The 21,312-nt window shown below is 43.2% G+C and overlaps 1 protein-coding gene across 12 annotated transcripts in view; it reads left to right on the top strand.

Moving 5' to 3' along the window:
• Spidr (scaffold protein involved in DNA repair) overlaps positions 1-21,312 on the top strand; it is a 277,612-nt gene that overhangs the window by 249,223 nt on the left and 7,077 nt on the right. For 10 of the 12 annotated variants that reach the window (XM_015990343.3, XM_076548364.1, XM_006997187.4 and 7 more), the window contains 6 exons: positions 200-287; positions 2,156-2,299; positions 2,388-2,447; positions 8,889-9,093; positions 9,893-10,045; positions 20,334-20,427. In XM_015990343.3, the coding sequence (XP_015845829.1) occupies positions 200-287; positions 2,156-2,299; positions 2,388-2,447; positions 8,889-9,093; positions 9,893-10,045; positions 20,334-20,427 (744 nt within the window). Of the gene's footprint in view, positions 1-199; positions 288-2,155; positions 2,300-2,387; positions 2,448-8,888; positions 9,094-9,892; positions 10,046-20,333; positions 20,428-20,612; positions 20,702-21,312 lie in introns of all 12 variants that reach the window. The other 2 variants (XR_013043623.1, XR_013043622.1) reach the window with 1 other exon arrangement.

The raw sequence follows: 21,312 nt of genomic DNA, 5'->3' as shown, positions 1-21,312 counted from the left end.
CATCCTACCTCAGGCTCCACACACTGGAGTTGAAGTGTGCATACCTGCTCTTCAGGTGTTTTCTGTATATTCGTTTAAGTGGTGACATGCTTATGTGCAGGTTCATCACAGTGTAAAGAACTGAACAGCTCACTGACTGGTACTTTATTGGCAAGTATTTGTTGATGAATACTTCCAACAGTATCTCTTCTTGTCCCAGGACGCCAGGGCTCTTCAGTTTAATTGACACCATGTGGCCCCCAGCGATGCCTCTGGCCGAGCCTTCCTGTGGTGAGCCCAGTGAAGAGGTAAGCCGAGCCTTGGGGAGCACCTTGTCAGAGCTGAGCTAGGCAGTCCTCCTGCAGTCAGATGGCCCTGCCTTTCCTTGGGCATCGAGGACTGTGCAGCTTGTTCCTTTGTCTGGAGTGATGTGTGGATGCTAGGGCAGACTGCAGCTCATCTCCAGTGCCAACATTCTGATGGTTCTTTTCACTGCTCCTCTGGTAAATTCTTGATGAATTTGGTTTGTATTTTGGTTTTTGTGAGAAATACAAAATAGGCCTCAGTCTGGAGCCTGTACTGACCTTAACTCAGAGCAGTCCTTCAGTTTCAGCTTCCAGGTATTACAATTACAGGTGTGTGCCAGCAAACTCAATCAAACTCAGTTCCTCACTCACTGCTGCAAGTCGGAGTCTTAGCCTCATCCTAAAGCAGACATCGTGTCCTTCCCATTCCTTTGCAGTCATTTATAAAGTCAACACTCAGTTAGCAATTGGAAAAGAGACACTAGGTAGAATCCATAAATAACGGAAATTTCCCTTTTCCTCACCACATTGTCATCGTAGTGACTCAGAAGCAGCAAAACGAATAAGGAACTTTCTTCTACTGACCCTTGAGCTTGTTCATTGGGTGGCTGCTTTAGTCTACAGTTCCCAAAGTACATTCTCTCTCTCTCTCTCTCTCTCTCTCTCTCTCTCTCTCTCTCTCTCTCTCTCTCTCTCTCTCTCTTTCACACACACAACACACCTCCCTTTCCTTCTCCCATTCCCTCGACACCCTCCCGTGTGTATGTGTGTGTGTGTGTATGTGTGTGTGTGTGTGTGTGTGTGTGTGTATGAGAGAGAGAGAGAGAGAGAGAGAGAGAGAGAGAGAGAGAGAGAGAGAGAGAGAACATGCATCCATCTAACAGGCATCTGTGGATGCCAGAGCTTACTGTCAATACCTGTCTTCAGTATTGCTTCTCCACCTCAAGTGTTAAGAGAGGTTATCTCTTAAACCTGGAGCTCACCATTTTGGTCAGATTGCCTGACCAGTGAGCCTTTGGGATCCTTCTGACTCCATCCCCAGCACTGATGTTCCATTGCACTAGCTTGTTTCAGGTTTCTGAGAAACTGAGTTTTGTGGCAAGCACTTGACCTACTGAACCATCTCCCCAGGTTCTTGTAGCTGGCTTTTTAGCAGAGTGCTACATATATGACATGTGAGTCTATGCCAGAGAGCAAAGTCCTTCTCAAAATTCCTGTCTGCAGATTATATAAGAAGTGGTTCCTTAATGGTACTTTCAGTATACTCTGAGGAATAGATTTCTTCTCCTCTGTTTTGTTTTCACTGGGCCTTGAGTATCTTAGGATGACCTTGAAGTCCTGATACCCCTGTTTCTTCCTCCCAAGAGTTGAAATTGCAGGCTTATGCTACCATGCCTGGCATGAAGAGTAAATCTAAAATAAAATCTTAAATCTGTACAGAAATATTCTTACACATTGACAAAGTAACCCATTTCTTACCTAGTCTCCCCATGAGAACATACATTCTAAGGCAAATTTGTGTGTGTGTGTGTGTGTGTGTGTGTGTGTGTCTGTGTCTGTGTCTGTGTCTGTGTCTGTGTCTGTGTCTGTGTCTGTGTGTCTGTGTGTATGTCTGTGTGTGTCTGTATTCATTCATTTCAGTCTTAGGAATTGAAGCTAGGGCCTCTTTTGTGCTAGATGCTCTACCACTGAGTTATATAGGTCTCACTAAGTAGCTCAGGCTGGCCATAAAGTCCTCCTGTAGTCCAGGTAGGCCTTGAACTTGTGATTCTTTTATCTCCCAAAGCTGAGATCCCAGGCCTGCACAATTAAGCCAAGCCTGATCATGTGAATACTAAAGAACTTATGTTAATAGTATTCTTTCTAAACAGATGAAGACTTGCCTGCCTCCTCCTACCTTCTGTTATATCTTCTCTGTGCATCCGAGCCTGGGACACGTCGATACAATTGAAGGGGACCCCATTTCTGAGCTCTATCGGCCTCCAGTTGTCCACTGCTTACGAGAAATCCTCCAGGTAATGGTTGTGTTTCTAACAGGTTCTTCAAAGGCTTTTGCTGTTCCTGTGCTTTGTGTAATGTTTCTGTCTTTGTTTGCCTTTCCAGACTGATGGGCATGGCACACGCTGTAGCTTCTATGGCAGAGTGATTTATCAAAGACCACAGGTAATATCTCTGTCTCTTTCTGTCTGTCTGTCTGTCTGTCTGTCTCCCCTCACGCTCTCTTTCTCTAGCCTATTGAACAATCTCTTAGAAATTAGTGGTATGCCATAATAGAACAATATCTCTAAAATCTCGGTTAACCCATAATTTACCCCCTTGTTTGGAGCCATCCTTCCCTGTGTAAACTCTGTGGAGCTCTTTTGCATTTTGTTTATAATTTTGGTTTCTTTTAGAGTTGTTTCTATTAGGAATCTATTGCAGACATTTTTTTTCCTGATCCATAGTCAGTGAAAGAGCTATAAAAGTACCAAAATAATATGTTCCTTAACTTCTAATTGAGCTACTGGTGGGTAGTACATATATAAATAAAATTCAAATTGTGTCATCATAAACAGTTTATTAGCTTCTCCCTCAACTATATAATAGAGGGCAGAATGTTCTTGTAAAAGGCCAAAGAGTCAGTATTTTATGATTCTTGGATCATATAGTTTCTGTAGCAGTTGGCCAGTTTTACTCAGTAATTTAAAAGCAGCCATACTAATATTCATAAACAAATGAACAGGAATTTTAAAGAAAGAAAGGAAGGAAAGAAGGAAGGAAGGAAGTAAGGAAGGAAGGAAGGAAGGAAGGAAGGAAGGAAGGAAGGAAGGAAGGAAGGAAGGAAGGAAGAAAAGGAAAGAAAAGAAAAGCACTTTCTCTAAGTCTGTAGCAAACTGAAGTCTGGTTCTGTGGTTTTCAGTGAGTCTGCAAAGCACCTGGTATATGATGACACCATGAACATCTGAGACTTCCTGTTATTACGGAGTACATTCTAGGCACAGAACTATGCAGATTAGTGGTACAGATGCCCTACAGGGAGATGCTGTAATACAAAGACTGAGAGTGAGGAAGACAGGGTCGTACATTCAGCAGGTGGATTCCTCCTCTTCACGACAACAGGGTGCTACCTCATGAGACTGGGTAGATATGCTGACAGCCTTACAAGCAATAAATAGATTCCAAATATGCAAGAGCAATCAGCTTGGCTTTCAGTGGGGTGTGTGTCCGATGACCCTGTGCTTAGGAACAAGTTGGGGATCCATAACTATCACCTATGTTCAAATATTTTTTTCTGGGTTGTATGTACCTATAAGAATTCTTTAGGCCATGTGGCTGTGGCACAACCCTTTAATCCCAGCAATCTGGGAGGCAGAAGCAGGCAGATCTATGTGAGTTCAAGGCCAGCCTGGTCTACAGAGTGAGTTCCAAGATAGCCAGGGCTACACAGAGAAACCCTGTCTCAAAAAAATAAAACAAACAGACTAAAAACAAGAGTTCTTCAATGGGTTTTATGTTTTAGAACAGTTTTGGGTCTACATCAGAATGAAGGATAAGGTAAAAATCTCCCATTTATGTTCTGCCTCATAGGTGTTATCAACATGTTCACGGAGTGGTACATTTGTTAACAGTTGACACAATAACCTAGAGTTCCTAGTTAATGACCCTTATTCTCAATTGTAATTTGGGACAGAATCATTACACTACCATAGAAGTCTTCTGTGCTCTCCCTATTCATTCCTTCCTCCTTCAGACCCTTTAGCAAACATTGAAACCCAGAGTACCAGCATGTTCTAATTATGGAGTACACACATTTTTTTCATTGGCTTTTTTCTTTCCATACTAAGCATTTAGACATCCATGTCTCATCAGTGACTTGAGAGCTCATTTCCTATAACACTCAGTAATAAGTGTTTTATTATCCAGCTATATCAAAGCTCATTTGTCCATTTACCTACTGTGATGGTCAGCATTAGTTGTCAACTTGACAGAATCTAGAATCACCTAGGAGACAAACTTTTGGACATGTTGGAGGGAGTTTCTAGATTGGGTTAATGAGATGGAAAGAGGTTAAATATGAGTAGTACCATTCCTTGGGTTGGATCTCTCCAGAGTCAGCCTACAAAAAGGACAAAAGCCACTACATCTATGCTCCAAGGGGGAGGGAGTACATTCAATCTTGATCACAACTTAACAGCATTGTCTTTGCAGTTCTTGTGTTGTAGGCATAAAGGGTACAGGAGCCTCCATAGGCTCATGGCTCCCATAAAGCAGAATGCATTTGATTTGATCTCAAAAGTCTTTAATAGTTTTAACACTCTGCAAAAGTGTAAGTGAGGCATCTCTTCTAATACTTAGTCTCTGAACCATGGCCCTTGTAACATAAAAGTGAGTTACACTTCTAACATACAATGAAACATTCCAAAAGAGGAGAATGTGGCATGACAAGGAAAGGTCATACTGAAACAAGACTGAGGCCCAGCAGGAAAAACACCAAATCCTGAAGCTCTGTCTCTGGCATGTGGAGCTGCTGACGGCATCTTCTGGGATCCAAACAGCTTGACCGGTCCTACCGTTCCAGCTGTGTACACGCAACACACAAACTCTCTCTTGGCCCAGCTCCACCCCATGCCTAGAGCCCTCCTCAGGATGTCCTGTGGTCCTGGCATCTCCAGCACCCTAGTGCTTTCATGCAGTGACCCTTTGGGACCTCCATACAGAGACTGAATAAGCATGAGTGCGCTGAGCACTAGTATTTGTTTTTCAACTTCCTGACTGCTGGTGCAGTAAGACCTGCTGCCTCACACACTGGCCTTGCCACAATGCCTGACTGTGTTCTAGAACTGCAAGCCAATAAGTCCTTTCTTCCTCCTGAAGCATCCTTCCTCAAGTATTCTGTCATAGTGATGAGAAAAGTAATACATCTGCCAAAAGATCTTGTTTGCTCCCAAGGTTAAGCAATTATGCACAAGAAAAGATTTATTTTAAACAAAATTTAGCTATTGAATAGTGGTGCCTTTTTATAAAAGATACTCTTATTACTGACTTTTTTATACCTTAGTAGTAGAAATAATTTGGTAGTTAATTTAAAAGAAGATAGGGGGCAAGGAAAAATGGCTCAGCAGGCAGGCCTGATGACCTGAGCTCATTCCCTGGACCCCACATGAAGAGCATGGAAGGAGAGAAACAATTCTATAAGGGTGTCATCTGGCATCTGCATGCTTGTGAGCACCCAACAAGAACAATAGTAATAATGAAATGTAAAATTAAACAAAGAAAAGAAAATTAGAAGATGTTGGTCTCTCAGTCATTTGAACGACAGACCATAGCCAAATCTCAAGTATTGATGAAGAGCATTTCCAACTTTACCCCTTTTGGAATATTTATCAGTTTTTCAAATGTTAGTTTTCCGGTAATTTCAGAAGTAACCTTTCTAGCTCCAGGACTCGGCACATACTATTCAGTGCGTTTACTCTTTCAGCTGCTTATGTTTTATGACTTTGGCTTTGTTTTAAGACCATGGACCAATTACTTAGTAAAATGTCCCTCAGTTTCGGTTTGCCTAGTATCTAACATGCATTTTTGACAGAAATGCCACGTGGGTAATGGTATGTTTTCATCAGGAGACTCACAGCCGATTCCTTGCAGAACAGTGATGGCTTTTCAGTTGGTCACATTGCTTTCCAGGATTTTTTAATTTTGAAGTTGACAAACAAATATTTGATACTTATTAATTCTTACTGATATTTTGAAAGATACTTTGAGCTGTATAAATATCCTGGCTCTTATCAAACTTTCACTCATTTTAACATCCGTTATGATTCTTGTCTGAATTAATAATTATATTTTGATAGTGACCAACTGATAATTTATTAGGTATGATTTTGCTACAATTGTCTTTTCATTTGTCTCACTTAGTTCACTTAGTCATTGACCTACTATGTCAAAATGGATTAATGAATTATTTTTTATTATTATTTATTTAACTTTTATTTGGCCTGGTAAACCAATAGGTTTATTAAGGTTGAGGTTATTTCTAGAAGTATATGTGGAGGGCTTCTAAGTGCCTCTCCCACAGTCATTGTTTACTGAATACATAACACTGGGGAGGGCTTTGTGAATCTTCATATTTCATGAGTTTCCTGAGTCTTGTGAGCCTCCTTCCACTGTCCAGAAAGGAGTCACAATTCCAATGGAAAGGCTGTGATTCTCTGTTCCTTCCTATGGCTCTTACTTTCTCTCTGCCTTCTCTTCAGTGAAAATCCTTTACCCTTTGAGAGAGTAATACAGATATCGGTTTGGGTTTTGGTTTTTCATTTATGACTGAACATTGGTTCACTATAGCACAACAACAACATCTTTGTTTTCAACAACTTGACAATGTAGGTAAGTAGGCAGGCGGGAGGAAGGGAGGCAAGGAGAGGGAGAGGGAAGGAAGAAAGGGAGGGAGGGGAAAATATAAAAAGAGTTTCCCTCCATGCCCAAGGCTGACATTGCTATGTGGGTTTTGGTCAGCTGGGAGCCTCTGCTCTTCTGAGCCATCTCTGATGAGCATATTGGCCCCATGAGCCTGGAACCCTGCTCAGGGGCCTTAGGAACTAAAAGGTGAGCCAACACAGACAGGCATGTCAACATCCTAGGTGACCCTATTACAGCTGCATTACCTCTAAATCATAGGTGACAATCTGAAGGAAGCTGCACTGTGTAGTCCTCTCATTTTTTATTCAATAGGTTTTATATAATCTGTCACTATTGTTCTTTTGGTGTTCATGTTTTTCCAGAATTAAGCTATCTCCTTGGTCATTGGAACATAGTCAACATATGTGATGTTTTAAATGAGAGATATCTTCCAAAGACTCCTGTATTTGAATACTTGGTCTCCAGTTGGTGGCGCTGTTTGGGAAGTTCATGAAATAATAGTTCCTTTAGGAAATAATAGTTTTTCTGGAGGAAGTTTGTCACTTGGAGTGGGCTATTCCTTCTCCCCCTTTCTCTCCCTACTTCCTGTTTGCAGCTGAAATGTGGTCTCTCTGCTTCCTAGTTGCCCAGCCAGCCCCATATTCCTGTTATCATGTTTTCCCATCATTACGCACTGTGTCCCTTTGGAACTATTAACTAATATAAACTCTTTCTCTTCCAAGTTGCTTTTGTTTGTGGTATTTATAACAGCAACAGAAAAGTAGCTGATCCATCATTCTTTGAATCTTTCCTTTCTGACACAGTAAGATGTTTCAAGCTGACCTTTGGTGGTTTGTTTTCATTGATTTCTCCTTTAGTGTGTGTGTCTGTGTGTCTGTGTGTCTGTGTCGGTGTGCTGTGCAGGTACATGTGGAGGCAGATTACTTGATTCAGCTCTGCTTCTATCACATGGAAGATTGTCTAGCTTATTCGCAGGCTCCTGTATCCACTAAGCCATCTTTTGAACCTGCTCTTTGGGCTTTAGACCCTAGAATCAGCCCCTTCTTCAAGGAGTGCTGGCGAAGTGTGAAGGGAAAATGATACTTAAAAGACAGTGTCTGGTCTGGATGGTCTTGCTTCAGGTGGAATGTAGTTATGTTTAGACCTTCTCTGTGACTAGACCGAGGAGACAGATGTGGATGTATCCCTGTGCACACCTGGTATGTGTGCCCACAGTCACGTTGCACACCCGTTCCTCCTCCCGTAGACGATTACAACAGAATTTTCTCCAGACTTCCCTTGTGTAGCTTCCCCTCCAGCAGAATGTGGCGGCTCGGAGATGGGAGCAGGGAGATCAGAGGTTCACGAGGACCCTGGGCTCCACAGGGAATTCAGTCCCAATAAATAAATAAAACCTTTCCTCCCTGACAAGGAGAAAGCTGGCCATATTTATATTTCCCTCTGTAATATTTACTCTAATTTATTTTATGTAATCAACCCCCTAATGATATTAACTTCCCTCTTTACCCCAGCCCACATCTCCTAAGCATGCCATCTGCTCCAGCCATAACAACTGAACTCTTAAAGCAGCCAGGACCTCAGGTCCTGGGCCCTCACTTTCTTCGTGACTTGTACTTGTATCTGCTGATGTAAGTTCTGACCCACTGGGAAAGACAATGCCAGTTTACTAGAACTTCCAAAAGTGTCGCAACTCCTGCAAATGACAAAATATATATATACATAAAAATTATCAGGAAAGGGGAAAAGAGAGACAAAACTAGAAAAAAAATGAAACCTGCTGCACGTGCAGCAGATTTATGACACCTGCTTTGTAAGTCCTCTGCCAGGTCACATGAGGTCTGTTCCTAACCCTCAGGAAACAGATAGGTATCCATAGCGACCATGGGTCCACAAAACAAAGAACGGCTCTCTGCCCACACAGACATAGGCCGGGAGGGAATGACAGTGAGTTTTCCCTGAATACTTCAAGCAACAAATAGAAAACTGCCAGTGAGGGCCGTGTTGTGTCCTTTAGAGGAGCCCATACAGCCATGGAGAGGGTATAACTGCATCAGTGAGTACTAGTAACCATGGTTTGTAAATTTTATTATATGTTTTAAAGTGTTTGTGAAATCATATGTTAAATTATGAGTATAAATAATTACTAATATCGCTTTTAAAGGTTTTGGATATGCATAGTTAATAGTTTGTTGTTTTTTCAAATTGTAGCTAAAGAATCTTTTGGCACAAAAGGAAATATGGCTGCTGGTGACTGATGTCACCCTACAAATACAGGATGAAAGGGACCACTGCCTTCCCAAAACCCTGCCGGTCTATGTAACCCCCTCATGTGTGCTGGGCCCAGAAGTTCTAGAAGGACTCACCATGGCTGTGCCTCATAACATACTCTTCAGGGATGCTCTCCGAGACAAGGGTACGCTGGTTTCTCTTGATTGCTTTAATTAGACTGACTGCTTAGTTTCTGCACTGTTGCCCCATCCTGCTCAATACTGCTGGACCTTCACAGAGCCCAGGATGAGCCTAGTCTGGTGGGGGTAGAGAGGCCATCTTACCCACCGTGGGCTCTCACTGACCAAGACCACTTGACAGGAGCCAGCACCCCAAGCTGCAGTGGCACAGGGAGGCACCATTGGCCGCTCCTTGACTGTTAACAGCACCTGTGCTTACATGGAAACCACCTCCAGTCATGGCCTAAATGTCCCTTTTTAAAATAAAACAAAAGCTAGAGAACATGGTGTATGTCTGGCCCTGTAACCAAGGCCTGTAACTCCAAAACATGGGATGCTGGAGCAGGAGTATCATAAGTTAGAATCCAGCCGAGGTTACACAGTGAAACCCTTTTTCAAAGTAATAATAATAATAATAATAATAATAATAATAAAGTAGGCTTTAGGTCAGTCCATTTCTTTCTTGAGATCAAACACTTAAACTTTTTTTTCCATTTTATTTAGGTATAACGAATATCATAAAATTCACCCTTTTCAGTTGTATTTGAATGTAGTATCTGTGTTCTTTTCCACCATTGTTCACTGGGGGCTTTAAGGTGTACTTCCATGTACATTTGCATGCTGGCTGTGCCAGACATAAGGAAGGGACAAGCCCATATCTGGGCCTTTCTTCCTACAAAATTTGCAATGGCTGGTAAAGGAGACTGCCTGGAATGTGCATGCTTTCTTTAATTGCCTGAGTAATCTGAAGTATCTCCATGGCAGGTCAGATTGTTTGTGTTGAGCGGACAGTCCTCCTACCCCAAAAATCCCTCTTGTATGTGCCTTCTGAAGCTAGTTCCTGTGACCTGCCTGGCCCAGTGATACTGGATGAACTGGGCTCCCTCACGCCTGTCAACTCCATTTGCAGTGTGCAAGGTGGGTAGCAGAATTCCACTGTCTTACATGGTGTATTATTTTAAATATACTGCTCGGTCAGTTTTTATTGGGTGTCTATGTTCCAGACATTAGATGTATAGGAACAAATAAGAAGAGGGTCTGTAATTGTAGACTAGGATTCTATATAGGAAAATATAAATCAGGTAAGTGTACAAACAAGACTCAGTGTCTCAAAGGGGCTGTCACCTTACTGAGTAATATCCAGGAAGGCTCCCTAAAGGCTGGGAGCCTATGAGATGGCTCAGCAAATGAAGATGACCTGAGTAGAGTCCCCATCATTGACACAGTATAAAAAGAGAGCCAAGTCCCACAAGTTGTTCTCTGTACTATGCATGTAGAGAAGGGTGGGTAGGCTGAATGATGGAGAGAGGTACCAAGAGGAGGCTGAAGGGACAGCTAGCTGTCAGGAGTATAGTTTGCTGTGCACAGAAGTGAGCAGCTTCAGTGTTGATGAAGTCACAAACATAACTGTGCACAGAGAACACCCGGTAATGTTGGTATAGGGAGTGGTTGAAGGAGCCAGCTTTGAAGACTAGAGGGGATACGGTCTGGATTCCATCCTGTAGGCAGGGGGCCCAGAGAGGCAATAATGCAGTGACTGAGAAGTAAATAAAAGATGAACAGAGGAGTGGATTTCATTAGGAGGGACACTGATGGGTTGAGTAATAAATCAGATCGAGGGAGCATGCATACAGAGGGAACAGGTGCAGCCACCTGCAAATTTCCACCTCAGGCCCAAACAGGCATAGAATATGAAACCTTGAGGGCATAACTGTGTCTTGCTTGAGACTTTGGATATTTTCTTGTTTGTGCTTATTATTGTTATTTAGCATATATTAATTATGCATAATAATGGATTTCATTATGACATTTTCACACATATATATAAAGTATTTTGATCATATTCACCACTTACTACCTTCTCTTTACCCCACTTCCATTCTCATTGTTCCCCTTGTTTGGGTGGTTGTTTTGTTTAGGGGTAGTTATATTTTTAATGTTTATTTTATTTTTAATTATGTGTCTGAAGGTTATGTGCATATGAGCACAGATGCCCTCAGCAGCCAGAGGTGTCGGATACATCTCCAGACCTTTACATGCTTTATAGTTCACTTATTCAGAGTATTTTAATATGCTCACAAAATTGTATAAGCATCACTATAACCTTGGAGCAATACAAGCAAAGCAAACCCTATTACATGCTGCTTCCCACACCCTTAAGAAATTGTCAGTCTACTTTCTGCTTCTGTAAATTTGCCTGTTCTAGACTGTTTACTGTTATTGACGAATTAAGACAGGATCTGCTATAGCCCTTGACTCCTGTCCTCTGGCCTCCATGTCCTGAATGTGGGTGGCAGTTGCAGGCACACCTCCGTGCCTAGTTTGTTCTGTGTTGTTTGTCAGACATTCTCTTTAGTATGTCTCTGTGACACACAGTTATATGTGTCCCACATGCATGCCTGGAGCCTGTGAAAGTCTGGAGGGTATTGGATGTCTTGGAACTGCAGTTATAGGCAGGTGTGAGCCACCTGATATGGTTGTTGGGCACCAAACCCAGGTCCTTTGCAAGACCAGCAAGTGCTCCTAATCATTGACCCATCTCTCCAGCCATTAGTTGTTGCTTTTTTGAATAAGATTTCCTACTGTAACCTAAACTATTTTGTGACTCACTGTGTAACCCAAGCTAACCCTAAACTTAAAATCCTAGCTCAGCCCTCTATTTGCAAACCACCTACTCAGCTCTACACTTCCATTTTTATTTTTCATCATTACCATCACATGTGCATGCATGTGTGCATGTGGATGCAGATGTACACTTGTGGAGGTCAACTGTGGGGTCCGTTCTCCCTCCACCTTCATGTGTGTCCCTGTGTTGGAACCCAGGTCCTCAAGCTTGCACACCGTTGAGCATGCTGAGCGGTCTCCTTGGCCTGGCTGCTGTTTCTCAAATGGCTAAGTGTGTTTTATGACCCAGGATATGGTCTTTTGAAGTGAATTTTCTCTCTCACCATAAGAATCCATTTTTTTGCTGTTGGGTGAAAATATCAAATAATCAGTCTCAGTCAACAGTCAACAGGAGTGTTAGTTTGGGATTTACTTGTGAATTTATTGTTCATACAAGTTCCATCTCTGTTTCATGTATTTTTTATTTTATTTTATTTTGTTTTGGTCTTACTAATATTGCCCTGACTGATCTGAAACTTTATAGACCATTCTGGTCTTGAGAACCACCTATATGTCTGCCTCCCAAGTTGCTGGGATTAAAGACATACACCTGGCTTTTCATGTTTTTTAATGCATTGTTGCATGCATGCATGCATGTATGCATGTTAAAGAGTTGGCCCTGTTTTGTTATGTAATAATTATTTTTAGCCCCAGTAATTTTCATGACTCTGAGGTTTGCCCTGTCTGAAATTAAAATTAGCATTGCATTCTCTTACTAGGTTTAGCATCATGGCATGTCCTGTTTCTCCTTTATGTTTAATCTGCTAGTGTTTTTACATATAATGGCAGTTTCTTTTAGATAGCATATAGTTGATTCTTGTTTGTATCCATGCTGATAATCTGCCTTTCAGTTTGTATAGTATTCATTCACATTAAAAAGGATTATTATTACATCTGACTAATACAGCTTTTCTAATGTATTGTGCTGCTCTTTTTTCTAGGTTGTTGTTTTGTTGTTGTTGTTGTTTTCCCATTGCACTGAGCATTCAGTGTATTCTTTTTCCTTTCAGAATTTCTATTTTTTTTTTAAGACTTAGAATCTTACCTGGACATGGTACTGCATATCAACATAAGCCACATATCAAAACTCTGATAAAAATTAAAATAAAGTAAAATCTTTTTAAAAGGTACTAGTGGTTGTCCTAGAGTTTCTGGTACATAATCACAAAACTCAGGTTGGCTTTCAGTTGGCACTGTGGTCCTGATTCCTGTGGGAATGTTGCTAGCCAAGCATAGTGGTTTGTGCTCATGGTATACACTCGAGAGGCAGCCTGGTCCACATTAGCTAGTCGAGGCTATATGGCGAGACTTGGTACCAGAAGGCAAGCTGTGAGCACACCCAGTTACACCACTACTATTCTTTACCTTGCTTGTGAGTGAAAGTATTGAATACATTGTTATTGTTATTTTAAAAAACCTACTTGTCAATTTAATTTCCTTGATGATATGTTTCCTCTAGGCCTTATTTCTGACATTTTCTTCCCATCTCAACATTCTCTAGTAGCATTCACTGCTAGAGGATTTCCTCTGTTTCCTGGCCAGCTCTGAAGGTGTCCTGCAGGCCTGGGGTAGACAGGCCCAGTGTGTAAACACATTATCATAGAGCAGGGTACTGCCAGGTCTCCTGATAAGAGAAAGCAGAGTAGCAGAGATTGGCTCTACCATGAGGAGTGCCCTCAGTAAAGCGATGGTAGAGAGTAGACTGACCCTCCCCGCTGTCCATCTCCACGCAAAGGCTGGTAGCTGACTTTGGGGGCAAATTCATATAAAGCTGGGTTCACACTGCGTGTGACAGCAGTGCCCCTCCTCGGGTTCTTCCTTGGGTTGCTCTGCTGCTTCCAGGCCTAGAGGCTCTCTGATATGACTTGTTCTTGATGTGGTTCCTTCTTCACATTTACCCTTTGAAAGCCTCTTTTTAAAAAGATGGTCTGATAGCTAATACGAACCTTTCCCAAGCCTGTCTGAGAGATTTCTGTGTATCAGACAGAGTAAATGGAGGCTTTTAGCAATGAGTGCAAGAGATGAGACAGGCTTTTCTTTCCACACTCATGTAAAATAATGTTGTGGATAACCAACTGTTTAGGGGTGCACTTCCCCGCCATCCCGCAAATCTGGCTTAAAACTATATGAGATGGTTTCCAGTGGTTTGTAAGATGCAAATAAAGCACATTTCTTCAGCTCATGCCATAGTCTCTAGTTGAAAGGAAATTACTTAATCTCACATAAAGGTCAGGGCTGTGAACACCCCCAGATACCCTGACTAAAACAGAGTTTTGATTGGTAGCAGCCTACTTTGTATTGATTCATTTATAGGAAGGAGGTTGGGAATATACCTGAGTGTTTGCCCTAGGTTCAATCCTCAGTAACGAGAGGGAAAATACTATAGAATAAAACTTGGACTGCAAGATGGCCAGCGTGCAGAGCATCTGCTGCTGTTTGGGATGTTGCATAGTGTCTCCCTCTGGTCTTCTGCTGTGTCTCTGTAGCTAGGGAGCTGCTGGCAGCTGTAGCTACTAGGAGAGAAGAATCCACTTTTAAGGGTGTAGCCCCTGGTGAATTAGCCAACCTTTAGTGAAAAGTCACATGTTTAAGAATGCATGGCAGCACAAGCTGGATGATGCAGGGGAAGCATGAAGTTGACTGGGTGGGGAAGGAAAGGCGGGTCTGTGAGGGATAGCATGAAGTTGATTGGGTGGGAAGGAAAGGCGGGTCTGTGAGGGATAGCATGAAGTTGATTGGGTGGGAAGGAAAGGCAGGTCTGTGAGGGATAGCATGAAGTTGACTGGGTAGGGAAGGAAAGGCGGGTCTGTGAGGAGAAGTGAATAATATAAAAAATAACACATGGTTTCAAATAACCAACAGAAGTGAAAAGACACTCCTTTCATCCTTTTGACACACTTTCGATTATATTTACAAAGACAGTGTCATTAGTTGAAGCAGTCTCTTCAAAATTGATCTATTCGCCAGGCAGTGGTGGGGCACACCTTTAATCCCAGCACTTGGGAAGCAGAGGCAGGCAGATCTCTGTGAGTTCCAGGCCAGCCTGGACTACAGAGTGAGTTTCAGGACAGACTCCAAAGCTACACAGAGAAACCTGTCCCCCCCCCAAAAAAAAAATTGACCTATTCTTGTTTTTTAAAAGTCATTTAAGTTTGCATAAAATATTAAAACATATTTTAATAAACCAAGTCTTCTAGTTCTCATATAATTCTGCTTCACTGTCTATAGATACTGTTTCCTGATGCTTGTTCTAATGGAGAACGACATTTTGTTTTAAAAATGCAAATGGGGGCAGGGGATATACCTCTGAAGTGAAATGCTTGCCACATGCTAGGTTTTATCACTAGTACACAAACAAAAATTGTGAAATAAAGATGTGGAAGAAGAGAGGAAAGGGGGAAAGAGGGGTGAAATCCTTCTTGGTTTTGGAAATGCAGTTACTTCTTTCTTTTTCTTGTAATATCAAACTGTTTCTGATTCGACAAGGATGGTCTGAAGTGCACCAGGGCAGCCATCCTCATCTGCACTGTGCACTGCCAGCCTCGTGACCACACTGCGTGCTTTGCCTTGGCCCTGGGCTGCACTCTTCAGGGGCCTGTTCCAGTTGTCAGCTTAGATTGTATCTTCTGGTGTTTGTACTCAGTGATCATCTCTTTCACCTCCCTGCTTCTCCAACTGGACTGATCCCGTGAAAGTAGAGACGGTGCCATTTTGTTTCTTAGACCTTTTATATCCCATACTGGGGTAGTTTGAATGAAAATGGCCCCATAGACTCACAGGGAGTGGCACTATTAGAAGGTGTGGTCTTGGTGGAATAGGTGTGCCTTTATTGGAGGAAGTGTGTCACTGGGGGCGGGATTCAAAGTCTCAAATGCTCAAGCCAGGACCAATGGAACACAGTCTCTTCCTGCTGCCTGCAGATCCAGATGTAAAACTCTTAGCTCCTTCTCCAGCAGGTCTGCCTGCATGCCACCATGCTTTCTGCCTTGACAATAATGGACTAAACCTTTGAATCCATAAACAAGCATCAATTAAATGTTTTTCCTTTATAAGAGTTGCCATGGTCTCTTCAGAGCAGTAAAACCCTAACTAAGACAGAAGTTGGGGCCAGGGACTGGGGTATTACTGTGATAGGCCTGACCATGCTTTTGTTTGGACGAATGTGGATTTTGTGACTTTGGATTAGAAAAGCAATTGAATGCTTAAGTGGGTCTCAGTGGACCATCCTAGTCGAAGCATGGAAGACAGTGATGCTGAGGGTGATTTGAACTGTGGGGGTCTGGATCCAGAGGTTTCAGAGGAGAAGAATGTTAGTATGTGGCCTAGAGACTGGTCTTGTGATATTTTGGTGAAGAATATGGCTGCTTTTTGCCCTTGTCTGAAATGTCTACTGAGGCTAAATTGAAGAGTAGAGGAGATTTCAAAACAGCCTAGTACTGGCTCTGTCCTGTGGTTATTAGTATTACCTCTAATGAAGATTTATAATGAAAAGGAACAAGCTGAGCAAAGAGAAATACAAAATGTACAGTTCAAGGAGTAAAGGGACACAAGGAAGTGGGAAGGAGCTGAATCTTGTGTTCAAGGAGATAAACGGATTAAAGAAAAGCCTGATGTTAGATGGAATAAAGGGAGTGGTGACCTCATGGCAAGACCCCACCCAGCTAAACTTCCAATCTGTTGAAAGAATTAAAGAAAAGTTTACAGCCAGGTGTTGGTGGTACACACCTTTAATCCTAGAATTCGAAGGCAGAGCCTGGTGGATCTCTGAGTTTGAGGCCAGCCTGGTCTAGAGATTGAGTTTCAAGACAGCCAAGCTTAGACAGTGGAGGAAACCATCAAAAACAGAAAACTGGTGAAGATGTAATTGAATGAGGGGGCCATGTTCCAGCCCCAGTAAACAGCAGAACTTGGCAGCTTCAGCCATGTGGCTCTCGCTTTAGTTTTAAGGGTAGAAGAAAGGGTCTATGGAAAAGCCACTGGTGCTGGGGTTGTGACGGGGTGTCCCTGAATGGAGGCCTAGAGAGGCCATTGTGTGAAGCTGTGGGAGTGAAGCCTGGATTGCCTTGGAGACACCAAAATGTTGGAGATACCAGAGCCATGGGATAACTGCTGAGGAAAACTGCTAACAGGGAGTGGAACCAGCCCAAGAGGGGAAAGCCTGCTGCAGTCAACAAAACTGAAAGGAACTGGAGATCTGAAGAGTGCCTTGACATCAGGCATGGAGATGCAGAGCTTGGATTTTACCCAGCTGGTTTTCAGTCTTGCTTTGGTCCAGCATTTCCTCTTGATGCTCCCTTTTGAAATGGTAATAGATATCTTCTGCCATTATTTGTTGGAAGTATATGATCTGTTTTTTGCTTTTGATTTGATGGGATCACAGTTAAGGGATTGCATGAATCCCAGAAGAGACTTTGAACTTTGGATTTTTGAACACTGTTGAGGCTGTGATAGACTATGGGGACTTTTGAAGTTGGAGTAAATGCTTTTGGAAATTACTGAGGTCCTGCCTCTTAGTTTCCTTCCCAGGGGCCCAGAAGAGATGCTACTAATGGCAGGAATAATCTGCGGGAAAATAATCTAAGTACACCAGGTTCTTTCATCCGTCCACTTTATTCCTCTGAGATTAAATTCTGTCTACACAGCTTCAATTCTGTTCTTATACTTAGCTCCTCTCTGTCCCTTCTCCTCCTGTCCTCTCATAACTCTTAACTCTTCTGTCCCATCCTCATCTTCATCCTTGTTCTTCTCCATCTTGCTTCCTTCCCCTTCCTCCTCCCGAACCAGTCTGAGTCCTACCAGCAGCCTGACTCTTACCAATCAAAAGCAAGGCTTCCAGGGTCCAAACCAGAGCCATGATAGCCAGCTTCATTTGCAACCCAAAAGGGGAGTGAATAGAGGAGGTGGGGTCAGATTAGGCCCAGAGTAAATCAGAAAGGGAATTTATGTGCTCAAAATATATTCTTATAAGTGGTTAGGTGAAACGTTACAAGTCTGTCATAAATGTGCTCAAACTACAGCCTTACAGGTGGTTAGGTAAAGGAGTCTGTAAGTCACTAAAATAAAACTGCCTCTATTTTCCTATGCTGCCATATCCTGGCAGCGCAGGGTAACTCTGCTTGGAGCTAGGAAACCTGCCTCATAGCTACACTGTATCTGGTATGCAAAAAGCCCTTTGGTTCTGAATAAATTCCTCTGGAATGCCATTTGGGCCATAAGAGAAAGGAGGGTCTTAGCTTCATTAGCACAAGAAACAAAGCTGTGCACCTGTCTCCAAGGTGGTGACTACGGAATGGTGTTTCCCTTAATTCAGGATACTTTGCCATTTTGACAAATGCCTGGCAAAATACACTGTTAAAAGTTCTTGGGGAAGTTGTGAGCGCACATGAAATTCATAGCAGAAGACAGCTGATATATTAATAAAGCTTTTTACACTAAATACTCCTTGAGATTTGGGTTCCTCCAGAAGAATGCCTTGATTTTTCCAAGTATAGCTTTATCATATTCAGCTGAATTCTTACTACATTCCTGCAGCTCGTAACAAAATGCATTTTGCATTATGATATAGCCGTAAGCCTATGGGGGCCCAGGAATGGAATATGAGGTTTTATTGAAAATGGCCCCAAAACATCAGAGAGAGTGGCACTGTTAGGAGGTGTGACCTTGCCGGAGTAGGTGTGGCTTTGTTGGAGGATGTGTGTCACTGGAGTCAGGCTTTGAGGTCTCAGATGCTCAAACCAGTCCAGTGTCTCATAGTCTCTGGCCAGTGTCTCAGTCTCTCCTGCTGCCTGTGGGTCCAGATGTAGAACTCTCGGCTCCTTCATTAGCACCGTGTCTGCCTGCGTGTTACCATGCTCCCTGCCATGATGCAAATGGACTAAACCTCAGAAATTTTAGGCAAGCCCCAACTAAATGCTTTCCTTTATAAGAGTTGCCTTGGACATGGTGTTTCTTCATAGCAATAGAAACCCTAAATAAGACACATTCTCACCAATGACAACCAATGTTGGAGAGGATGTGGAGCAAAGGGAACACTCCTCCACTGTTGGTGGGAATGTAAACTTGTACAACCACTGTGGAAATCAGTATGGTGGTTTCTCAGAAAATTAGGAATCGAACTACCTCAAGACCCAGCCATCCCACTCTTGGGCATATACCCAAGGAATGCTGATTCATACCATAAAGATACATGCTCAGCTATGTTCATAAAAGCACTATTTGTAATAGCCAGAACCTGGAAACAACCTAGATGCCCATCAACGGAAGAATGGATGAAAAAAATGTGGTACATATACACAATGGAGTACTACTCAGCAGAGAAAAACAATGAAAGCATGAAATTTGCAGGCAAATGGATGGAACTAGAAAAAATCATCCTGAGTGAAGTAACCCAAACCCAGAAAGACAGTTATGGTATATACTCACTCATTGGTGGATTCTAGATATAAAATAGAGAACAATCAGACCATAACCCATAGAACCATAGAGGCTATAGAGGCTATATATATAGCATGGAGGTCTCTAGGACGACTGTGGCATATAACAAATTTCAGTTTTACTCAATTATTGAAAAAAAAATAGCCAAATGAATGGAAACACATGAACTATGAACCAAAGGCTGAGGGGCTCCCAGCTGGATCAGGCCCTCTGAATAGGTGAGACAGTTGATTGGCTTGATCAGTTTGGGAGGCATCTAGGCAGTGGGACCAAGTCCTGTGCTCATTGCAGGAGTTGGCTGTTTGAAACCTGGAGCTTATGCAGAGACACTTGGCTCAGTCTGGGAGGAAGGGACTGGACCTCCCTGGACTGAGTCTACCAAGTCGATCACAGTCCTCAGGGGAGAACTTGTCCTGGAGGAGGAGGGAATGGAGGGTGGGCTGGGGGTAAGGGGAGGGCGTGGGAGGGGGGAGAATAGGGGAACCCATGGCTGATATGTAGAACTGAATGGTATTGTAAAATAAAAAATATATATATATCAAAAAAAAGACACATTCTATCGCACTCATGTTTATTGATTGACTAGATTATAAATGTTTTCTTAGAAAATTTATGGGGTGTGTGTGTGTGTGTGTGTGTGTGTGTGTGTGTGTGTGTGTGTGTTATATACTCCATTGCTTGTGCATGGAGGCTACAGGAGGACATCAGCTGTCCTGCTCCGTCATTACCCACCTTACTCCCTTGAAACAGTATCTCTTACAGAACCTGCAGCCAATAAGCCCAGGTAATTCTCTTGTGTCTGTCCCACCAGCTGTGGAGTTACAGGTCCATGTACAGCCATGCTTGGCTTTTTCTTTTTCTTTTTTCCTGGGTGCTGGAGACTTGATCTTAGTTCCTCGAGTAAGCACTCACCCACTGAGCCGTCTCCGGTGAGATATTCTTACCCACTGAGCCGTCTCCGGTGAGATATTCTTACCCACAGTAATCAAGTGAGCCAGAGAAGTCATACAAAGGAAAGAATTAACAAACTAGTAAGTTAGAGCTAAGACAGGCAACCCCAGAGGCAAGGAAACGGGTCAGTGGTGAATCCTGCCTTTCCCCTCACTAGGTGCTGTGGTTGATATAGATGAGAGCACTGCTTTCTCGTGGCCTGTGTGTGACCGGTGTGGCAATGGGAGATTGGAACAGAAGCCAGAAGATGGGTAAGGCTGCCTGAAACCCCTGGGGCCCAAAAAACACTGCAGTATGCCAGCCTCAGGGTCCTGCGACCTTCTGTCCTGTATGTGGGTCCCCTAAGCACAGAAGGGAACCCACTCTGCTGAGCTGCAGGATAGAGGCTGTGGTGCTTCTTTGTGGGTTTTCCTAATGGAGAATCCTGTTTTTGCAGCTCTTCCTGTCCTTAAAAGTGTAGAACTGAGCTTTGTACTTAGCTCCTTCATTATTAGGAGAAGAAAGAATAAGTACAAATGTGAACAGGTAGGACACGCTGCATGGCATGTCGAGGACCCCTGCACTTTCCCAGGGGACAGTGAGCAGCTGCATGGCATGTCTAGGACTCCTGCACTTTCCCAGGAGACTGAGCAGCTGCATGGCATGTCTAGGACTCCTGCACTTTCCCAGGGGACAGTGAGCAGCTGCATGGCATGTCTAGGACTCCTGCAGACTTTCCCAGGAGACAGTGAGCAGCTGCACTGCATGTCTAAGACTCCTGCACTTTCCCAGGAGACAGTGAGCAGCTGCATGGCATGTCTAGGACTCCTGCACTTTCTCAGGGGACAGTGAGCAGCTGCATGGCATGTCTAGGACTCCTGCAGACTTTCCCAGGGACAGTGAGCAGCTGCATGGCATGTCTAGGACTCTTGCACTTTCCCAGGAGACAGTGAGCAGCTGCATGGCATGTCTAGGACTCCTGCAGACTTTCCTGGGGGACAGTGAGCAGCTGCATGGCATGTCTAGGACTCCTGCACTTTCCCAGGAGACAGTGAGCAGCTGCATGGCATGTCTAGGACTCCTGCAGACTTTCCCGGGGGACAGTGGGCAGCTGTCAGTAGACACCCCTCTGCTGCCCACTTTCCTTACCCTCCTAG

Source organism: Peromyscus maniculatus, chromosome 12 (assembly GCF_049852395.1).
Source record: "Peromyscus maniculatus bairdii isolate BWxNUB_F1_BW_parent chromosome 12, HU_Pman_BW_mat_3.1, whole genome shotgun sequence".
In the NCBI taxonomy this organism is placed as follows: domain Eukaryota; kingdom Metazoa; phylum Chordata; class Mammalia; order Rodentia; family Cricetidae; genus Peromyscus; species Peromyscus maniculatus.
Note: the sequence above shows the minus strand (reverse complement) of the source record. Positions and strands in the feature narration are given on the sequence as shown.